The sequence below is a fragment of the Somniosus microcephalus genome, chromosome 23 (genome assembly GCF_052327205.1).
Source record: "Somniosus microcephalus isolate GS21.2 chromosome 23, FLI_Smic_1.0, whole genome shotgun sequence".
Lineage (NCBI taxonomy): Eukaryota > Metazoa > Chordata > Chondrichthyes > Squaliformes > Somniosidae > Somniosus > Somniosus microcephalus.
Window position 1 is genome coordinate 8,381,471 of NC_141009.1, and position 9,772 is coordinate 8,391,242.

Genomic DNA, 9,772 nt, shown 5'->3' on the forward strand with positions numbered 1-9,772 from the left:
TTCCCTGATATCTGGAACAAAGGACTCATAACGCCCGATATACAAAAGTGGGGACAAAGTCAACCCAAATAACTATCGAGGCATCTGTGTAAACAGTAACCTGGGAAGGTATTCTGTAGTATCATAAACAAAAGACTTATAAACTTCCTTGAGGAGCACAATGTCTTGAGTAAAAGCCAAATTGGATTCCTACCAAACTATAGAACATCAGATCATGTCTTCACCCTACACACCCTAATTGACAAACATGTTCATCAAAACAAAAGCAAAATCTACACATGCTTTATAGATTTCCAGAAGGCTTTCGATTCCATCTGCACGACGGTCTATTCCTGAAACTTATCGAAAGCGGGGTAGGGGAAAAACATATGATGTAATTAAATCAATGTATACAAACAATAAATGTGCAGTTAAAATTGGAGACAAACAAAATACTTCCACAGGGCGGGGGGTGACGCAGGGCTCGCCCATCTCACCGACACTCTTTAATATTTACATAAATGAATTGGCAAAACTACTTGAACAATCTACAGCACCCGGCCTCACCCTATATGAATCCAAGGTTAAATTCTTCATGACCTGGTTCTGCTGTCACCAACTAAGGAGGGTCTACAGCAGAACCTGGATCTGCTGGAGTCATTCTGCCAGACCTGGGCCCTGACAATAAATCCCAAAAAAACCAAAGTCCTTGTGTTCCAGCAAAGATCCAGACATCAGGGACCCAAAATAAATTTCACACTAGGAACAACCAAAATTGAACAAACCACTAACTACACATACTTGGGCTTAAAAATCAGTTCTACGGGAAATTTTCACCTGGCTGTGAATGAACTGAAAGAGAAAGCAAGAAGGGCTTTCTATGCCATTAAAAAATCAATCCAAATAGAAATCCCAATTAGCATTTGGCTCAAAATTTTTAAATCAGTAATTGAACCAATTGCACTCTATGGCAGTGAGGGTGTGGGGACCGCTAACACAACAAGAATTTGCAAAATGGGACAAACACCCAATTGAGATCCTACATGCAGAATTCTGTAAAAGTATCCTCCGGACTCAAAGGAAAACCGTAAACAATGCATGCAGGGCAGAACTAGGCCAATATCCATTAATAATCACTATCCAAAAAAGAGCCACCAAATTTTGGAAACACCTAAAAATGAGCAACCCCCACTGCTATCATTACGAAGCCCTGAAATGCCAAGAGAGGACCATAAAGAAGAATACCCTCAGTCAACTAGTCCTGGGACTCAGTGAAGTAACTACTAACACTACTAACAATAACCAGCCCCAGGACAGTGACAGCGTAACACAAAGAATTCGACCCAACACAATCGTCACTAATCAAAAGGAAAAATATCTGTCATATTGGGCAGAAACAACAAAAACCCAAAACAAACTCAATTGCTACTTGGCCTTAAACAGACAATACAACATGGCTGATTACCTGACCATGGTAAAGGATAGCAAACTGAGAAAAACCTTGACAATGTACAGACTTAGTGAACATAGCCTGGCGATTGAAAAAGGTAGACACAGGCAGACCCAGCTACCAAGAGAGGACAGGATATGCTCTCACTGCAGTCAGGGAGTGATGGAGACAGAGATGCACTTCCTCACAGCTTGTAGAAAATATCAGGGCATAAGGGAGAATTTCTACCCAAAATTCACAAAAATATGCCCGGAGTTCAGAAATTTGAATGACGACCAAAAACTCCCATACCTACTACGGGAAGAGAGAAATTGTGTAACCTTAGCGGCACACTATGTTACAGCTTGCCATAAACAGAGGGACAACCACTAAATATAAGAAGAGTATATACAAATTATATGAATGTATATTTATACACTCAGGGATATATCTGTTTATACACTGTATGGATAGATCTGTATTTATGTGTTCAACCATGAATGTTTTTCGATGCTTTGGCAACATAAGATGTACCTTGTCATGCCAATAAAGCGATTTGAATTGAATTGAATTGAATTGATTCCCCAGGGGCCGGCACCCAGTTTCCACGTGCACAGTTCTGGTCTCCATATTACCAAATGGATATCGAGGCACTGGAAGAAGGTGCAAAGAAGAATTCACAAGGCTGATACCAGAACTGAGAGGTTAACTACAAGCAAAGACTAAACAGGCTGGGGCTCTTTACTCTGGAGAAGAGAAGGCTGAGGGGTGACCCAATAGAGGTCTTTAAGATCATGAAAGAGTTTGATAGGGTAGACGTAGAGAAGATGTTCCCACTTGGCTTTTAAAAGGGAATTGGATAAGTTCCTGAAGGAAAACAATTTGCAGGGCTACGGGGAAAGGACGGGAGAGTGGGGTGAGCTGAAGTACTCTTGGAGAGAGCCGGCACGGGCTCGAGGGGCTGAATGGCCTCCTTCTGTGCTGTAACCATTCTATGATTCTAGGATTGTGGGGGAGACTAAAACTAGGGCCCATAAGTAGTTACTATTAAATTCAATCGGGTATTCAGGAGACACTTCTTTACCCAAAGAGTGGTGAGAATGTGGAACTCGCTACCACAGGAAGTGGTTGAGGCAAATAGCATAGATAAACTTCTTCTTCTTCTTAGGCAGTCCCTCGGAACAGAGGATGACTTGCTTCCACATTAAAAATGACCGATGAGTCCAATGCGGGACCTACAGTCTCTGTCACAGGTGGGGCAGACGGTGGTTGAAGGGGCGGGTGGGTGGGGTGCTTGGGTTGACGTGCGCTCCTTCCGCTTTTTGTGCTTGGCTTCCGCTTGCTCCCAGCGAAGAGACTCGAGGTGTTCGGCGCCTTCTCGGATGCTTCTCCTCCACTTTGTGCGGCCTTGGGCCAGGGATTCCCAGGTGTCGATGGGGATGTTACACTTTTTCAAGGAGGCTTTGAGGGTGTCCTTGAAGTGTTTCCTCTGCCCACCTGAGGCTCTCTTGCCGTGCCGGAGCTCCGAGTAGAGCACTTGTTTTGGGAGTCTCGTATCGGGCATGCGGACAATGTGACCCGTCCATCAGAGCTGATTGAGCGTGGTCAGAGCTTCGATGCTGGGAATGTTAGCCTGAGCATTTAATACATTTAAGGGGAAGCTAGATAAGCACATGAGGGAGAAAGGAATAGAAGGATATGCTGATAGGGTGAGTTGAAGAGGGGTGGGAAGAGGCTCGTGTGGAGCATAAACACCGGCACGGACCTGTTGGGCCGAATGGCCTCTTTCTGTGCTGTACATTCTATGTAATTCCCCACAAAGGTACAGTTCAGTCACTCACAGTGCAAGGGACTGCAGACACAAACCCACGCCCTATCACTCCATTGCACATCCATATGCCCTTCTGTAGACTGACATATTTTATCTTTGAACATATTTTGACTCCCTTTTTTTGACCCTTCTTTCCTTCTCCAGCCAACAAGGGAAGGATGGATTTCTCTCTACCCACCATTATTGCCACATTGGGATCCCGTGAGATTCTGTGAGTTTTTTTGTGGATGGGAATGGATTTTTCTTCTTCCGAGTTTGTTCATTTACCAACCTGGCCAGGAAGTGTCCAACTTGAACATCAGTCGAGGCTGAGATTCAATCATGGCCATCAAGCTCTACTACTCAAGCCTCTGCTCATTGAAAACCTCTTGTTGTGATCTGGAATGCGCTGCCTGAAAGGGCGGTGGAAGCAGATTCAATAATAACTTTTAAAAGGGAATCTGATAAATACTTGAAGGGGGAAAGTTTGCAGGGCTACGGGGAAAGAGCGGGGAAGTGGGACTAATTGGAGAGCTCTTTCAAAGAGCCGGCGCAGGCACGATGGGCCGAATGGCCTCCTTCTGTGTGGTATGATTCTACGATTCTATGAACTTCCAATACAGAGCACAGTTCCTTCTGGTGCATGCACGAGTGACAGAGATCGGAGTTTATAGAGTGACGTAAACATTCTCTCCCTTTCCTCTGTTTGATGATGGCCTATTAGTTGAAGGGGGGAGGTCACTGCTACATTCTGTACATTTTTCAGCTTTTCTGGGCTTAGTGTGTTAAACAATCGCAGTACTGAAGTCCAATGATAGTATACACGACCTTACATGAACGGTCTTCCTGATGCAGGTGGGAATGGGGTGGAGATTGGGGCCAAGTTACTGCAAGGTGGGGGTTGAAGCCAACATCGAGAATACATACAGGCATTGTGCTTGAGCATGCCCTGGGAATACCTGTTCAATTTGGACAGAACGGGGCAATACAAGAAATCTCTTACTAGGAACCTTTGCGTTTTCTATGGGAACGACTGTTCTGTATCCACTGAATTGGGGGGGGAAGGTCCTCCCTTCTCCCCCCACCTCCCCCCCCACCCCCTCAATTTTCACCCCTTTTCTCCTGCACACATTGCTCTTTCTGGGGTACAGACGCTGATAGACCTCCAATATCTCACCCGAGTGGTTGTGACTGAGCCTGGACAACGAGCGTCAGCAGGCTAGTTGACCACAGACCCTGACCCAGTCCCACCCAGTGTCCACACACTCTGCACCTTCCAGGGCCAATCGCTGGATAGTGATCAAGAGCCCAGAGGCAATGAAGCCAAGTTTACAACAACAACTTGCATTTCTATAGTGCCCTTTAACCTAGGAATACGTTCCAAGGCCCTCCACAGGAGCATTATCAAACAGAAATTGACACCGAGCCATGCAAGGAGATATTAGGACAGGTGACCAAAAGCTTGGTCAAAGAGGTAGATTTTAAGCAGTATCTTAAAGGAGGAGGGAGAGGTAGAGAGGCAGAGAGCTTTAGGGAGAGAATTCCAGAGCTTAGGGCCAAGGCAACAGAAGGCACGGCCGCCAATGGTGGAGCGATTAAAATCGGGGATGCGCAGGAGGCCAGAATTGAAGGAGCGCAGAGATCTCGGAGGGTTGTAGGGCTGGAGGAGGTTACAGAGATAGGGAGGGATTTGAAAACAAGGATGAGAACTTTAAAACTCAGTGGGCTCAGATTCTCCTTCTGTTATCTGCGGCAGGGCTTTGAGATGAGGATGTTTGCACGACCCGTATTTGCACTGTTCCGGCACATGTTGGGGATGAGCGAGAAGGATTACCAGCAGAATTTTTAAATCGGGGTGTGGCCGGACCGGGAGCCAATGTAGGTCAGCGAGCACAGGCATTGGGGGGGTGGGGGGTGATGGGCGAACGGGACTTGGTGCGAGTTAGGACACGGGGGCAGCAGAGTTTTGGATGAGCTCACGTTTACCAGCTCAAATACTGCTGCCGCTGATTTCCGCTATCTCAGTGCACACAGGTGATCTAACCTGAGACCGCCCTGGTCTATATAGTTCAGTGGCACTTATCCACTCAGCCTTTGACGGGAGCTCAGCGAATGGATTGCAAAAAGAACCGCATAGCTCAACTCTTTAAATTATTTTATTTTTGAAAAATCCCTTCCCCCCCCTCCTTATAGTTCCTTACAGCAACCTCGGGAATTCAGGAGAAACTTCTTTACCCAGAGAGCGGTGAGAATGTGGAACTCGCTACCACAGGGAGTGGTTGAGGTGAATAGAATAGATGCATTTAAGGGGAAGCTGGATAAACACATGAGGGAGAAAGGAATAGAAGGATATGGTGATGGGGTGAGAGGAAGAGGGGTGGGAGGAGGCTGGTGTGGAGCATAAACACCAGCACGGACCTGATGGGCCGAATGGCCAGTTTCTGTGCTGTAAATTCGATGTAATTATACTAACATCCTACCTTAAATTCTGCACAAATTAAAATTTCAGAAGCTATAGGGTCATCAAAGTACCAGCAGAGACATCTTTTAATCAACAGCATTAACTCCCAATGTCACTGTTTGCCCCTGTGGACGCTGCTGTCGCTGATTGATGGATTACTGCTGAAATTTAGTCTATATTTTTTTGAACACAAAAAAGTTTTTTTTGCGGTTTTAACTGCGCATTGCAGCTTTGGCAATGGGAGACTGTTTCGATCGCCCGCAAATACAATTCCCAACATCTGCAAAGCGAGAGTTGGAGCAAAAAAAAATCCAGGAATCAATCGATCAGTTTCCTGGAATCTGCAAGTCAACAGATTCCTGCCCCGCCGCTCTCAAGTGAAAGGTGTGTGTAAGTTTTGGGGTTACAAAAATCCCATTCATTCTTATTGAATACTGAAAAATAAAGTTTTTAAAAATGAGATAAAGCACAGCAGTAATCCCTTCGAGCATGCCGAGATATTGGACAGATTGCCCTAGCTGTTACTCACCTCCTCGGCCATAATGCAAGGACGTTGACAGCAAGCACTCTGACTTCCCTGTGCTCTGATCGGATCTACCCAGCTATTGCTTTTTTTTGGGGGGGGGGGGGGAGGTTCCCTGGGGCTAGGTCGAGCTGATCACCACATTCACTCACTCACTCTCTCTCTCTCTGGCATCCTCCTCCTCGCTAGGCAGTCCCTCCCGAGGTTTGGATGTCCTCAACACACACAGAGCCTCCCCCCGGACAGACTGGGCGCTCAATGCAGCTCCAGGACACGGCGGAACCTCACAAACCCCAGCAAGTCCATCACTGGCTCGCCTGCTAGAGAGAGAGAGAGATAGAGATAGAGAGCCTGTGGGCTCAACCTTCCTGGCCAGGGAGGGGGTGGCCAGATTTCACAGCCTGCTTTGGATGCAGATGTCCACACAACCTCTAATTAAACCCTTCAAATGATGACCCTCCCCTTTTTCCCTCAATTACAAAACCTTTTCATATTATAAAAAAAATAACCATTGCTGCCACTTTCCAACAATGGGCTGGTGCAAAGCGGGGGCAGTGTTTTCAGACTGTACCAGAATTTTTTTTTAAAAAAGCTCCAAATCAGCAGGATTAATATTGACAGCATTGCAGCTGACTCCGGATCCGCCCCAGAATCACACACTGGCTCATAAACAATCAGTTGCCAGGTAACTTCAAACACCTCCTTCTTTCAGTGCTGCAGGTGTCTTTTAACAAAAACACCCGGCAGAAAAATACCCTTACAGCACAACAATTGACGCCAAAAGTGGCAGGTGTGCTTCTGACTGCAGGGTTTGGAAATCCTTTCTGCCAGTTCCTTGTTCCGCTCTGCAGCTGAGACTGTGAGACAGGGTTGGGGGGCAGTACATCTTGTGAAACAGGGTCAATAGAAAGAAAGAACTCGCATTTATATAGCGCTTTTCACAACCTCAGGGCGTCCCAAAGCGCTTTTACAGAATCATGCAATGACACAGCACGGAGGGAGGACGTTCGGCCCATCTCGCACCAAGTCCCGTTCACCCATCACCTCTGTGCTCGCTGACCTACATTGGCTCCTGGTTAAGCAGCGCCTCGATTTCAAAATTCTCATCCTTGTTTTCAAATCCCTCCGCGGCCTCGTCCCCTCCCTGCCTCTGTAATCTCCTTCAGCCCCACATCCCCCCCGAGATATCTGCGCTCCTCTAATTCTCAGCTCTTGAGCATCTCTGATTTTAATCGTTCAGCAATCGGTGACCAGGCCTTCTGTTGCCTGGGCCCCAAGCTCTGGAATTCCCTGCCCAAATCTTCATTTAGAAAGACACAGATTAATCAAGGATAGTCAGCACGGATTTGTTAAGGGAAGGTCGTGTTTGACAAACTTGATTGAATTTTTTGAAGAGGTAACAAGGAGGGTAGATGAGCGTTTGATGTAATGTATATGGACTTTGGCAAGGCTTTTGATAAGGTTCCACATGGCAGACTGGTCACAAAGTTAAAAGCCCATGGGATCCAGGGCAAAGTGTCAAGTTGGATTCAAAACTGGCTCGGAGACAGGAAGCAGAGGGTAATGGTTGATGGGTGTTTTTGTGACTGGAAGGCTGTTTCCAGTGGGGTTCCACAGGGCTCAGTACTAGGTCCCTTGCTTTTTGTGGTATATATCAATGATCTAAACTTGAATATAGGGGGTATGATTAAGAAATTTGCAGATGATACTAAAATCGGCTGTGTGGTTGATACTGAAGAAGGAAGCTGTAGACTGCAGGAAGATATCAATAAATTGGTCAGGTGGGCAGAACAGTGGCAAATGGAATTCAATCCGGAGAAGTGTGAGGTAATGCATTTGGGAAGGGCTAACAAGGAAAGGGAATACACATTAAATGGTAGGACACTGAGTAGTGTAGAGGAACAAAGGGACCTTGGAGTGCATGTCCACAGATCCCTGAAAGTAGCAGGCCAGGTAGATAAGGTGGTTAAGAAGGCATACGGAATGCTTGCCTTTATTAGCCGTGGCACAGAATACAAGAGCAGGGGGGGTTATGCTTCAACTGTATAAAACACTAGTTAGGCCTCAGCTAGAGTACTGCGTGCAGTTCTGGTCACCACATTACAGGAAAGATGTGATTGCACTAGAGAGGGTACAGAGGAGATTTACAAGGATGTTGCTGGGAGTAGAGAATCTTAGCTATGAGGAAAGACTGGATAGGCTGGGTCTTTTTTCCTTGGAACAGAGGAGGCTGAGGGGAGACCTTATTGAGGTATATAAAATTATGAGGGGCATAGATAAAGTGGATAGAAAGGACCTATTTTCCTTAGCAGAGGGGTCAAAAATCAGGGGGCACAGATTTAAAGTAATTGGTGGAAGGTTTAGAGGGGATTTGAGGGGAAATTTCTTCACCCAGAGGGTGGTGGGGGTCTGGAACTCACTGCCTGAAAGGGTGGTAGAGGCAGGAACCCTAACCACATTTAAAAAGTACTTGGATGTGCACTTGGGATGCTGTAACCTGCAGGGCTACGGACCAAGAGCTGGGAAGTGGGATCAGGCTGGATAGCTCTTTGTTGGCCGGCGCGGACACGATGGGCCGAAATGGCCTCCTTCCGTGCTGTAACTTTCTATGATTCTATGATTCTAAACCTCTCCGCCTCTCTACTTCTCTTTCCTCCTTTAAGATGCTCTTTAAAACCTACCTCTTTGACCAAGCTTTTGGTCACCTGCCCTAATTTCTCCTTATGTGGCTCGGTGTCTTATAATACTCCTGTGAAGCACCTTGGGACGTTTTATTAAGTTAAAGGCGCTATATAAATACCAGTTGTTGTTGTTGTTGTATCATGCCAGGGTCACTCCCCCCCTGCCCTTTCCCCAGAGCCCTGTAAATTTTTTCCCTTCAGGTATTTATCCAATTCCCTTTTGAAAGTTATTATTGAATCTGCTTCCACCGCCCTTTCAGGCAGCGCGTTCCAGATCACAACAACTCGCTGCGTAAAAACAATCCTCATCTCCCCCCTGGTTCTTTTGCACATTACCTTAAATCTGTGTCCTCTGGTTACTGATTCCAGTGGAAACAGTTTCTCCTTATTTACTCTATCAAAACCCTTCATGATTTTGAACGCCTCTAGTAAATCTCCCCTTAACCTTCTCTGCTCTAAGGAGAACAATCCCAGCTTCTGCAGTCTCTCCACATCACTGAAGTTCATTTACTGGGGTCTGTTCTGATGAAAGGTCATCAACCTGAAACGTTAACTCTGTTTCTCTCTCCACAGATGCTGCCTGGCCTGCCGAGTGTTTCCAGCATTTTCTGGTTTTATTTCAGATTTCCAGCATCCGCAGTATTTTGCTTTTGTTGAAGTGCAGTCACTGATTTAATGTAGGAAATACAGCAGCCAATTTGCACACAGCAAGCTCCCACAAACAGCAATGACCAGATAATCTGCTTTTAGGTGTTGGTTGAGGGATAAATATTGGCATGGACACTGGGGAGAACTCCCCTGCTCTTCTTCGAAATAGTGCCATGAGATCTTTTACACCCACCTGAGAAAGCAGTCGAGGCCTTGGTTTAACGTCTCATCTGAAAGACGG

The 9,772-nt window shown here is 46.2% G+C and overlaps 1 protein-coding gene across 1 annotated transcript in view; it reads right to left on the reverse strand.

Annotated features, from left to right (window-relative positions):
• Positions 1-6,753, reverse strand: part of pip5kl1 (phosphatidylinositol-4-phosphate 5-kinase-like 1) — a 170,258-nt gene extending 163,505 nt beyond the window's left edge. Inside the window, exon 1 of the mRNA XM_085965341.1 lies at positions 6,209-6,753. Within this exon, the coding sequence (XP_085821467.1) occupies positions 6,209-6,220 (12 nt within the window). The 5' untranslated portion in view covers positions 6,221-6,753. The remainder of the gene's footprint in view (positions 1-6,208) is intronic.
• Positions 6,754-9,772: the final 3,019 nt, after the last annotated feature.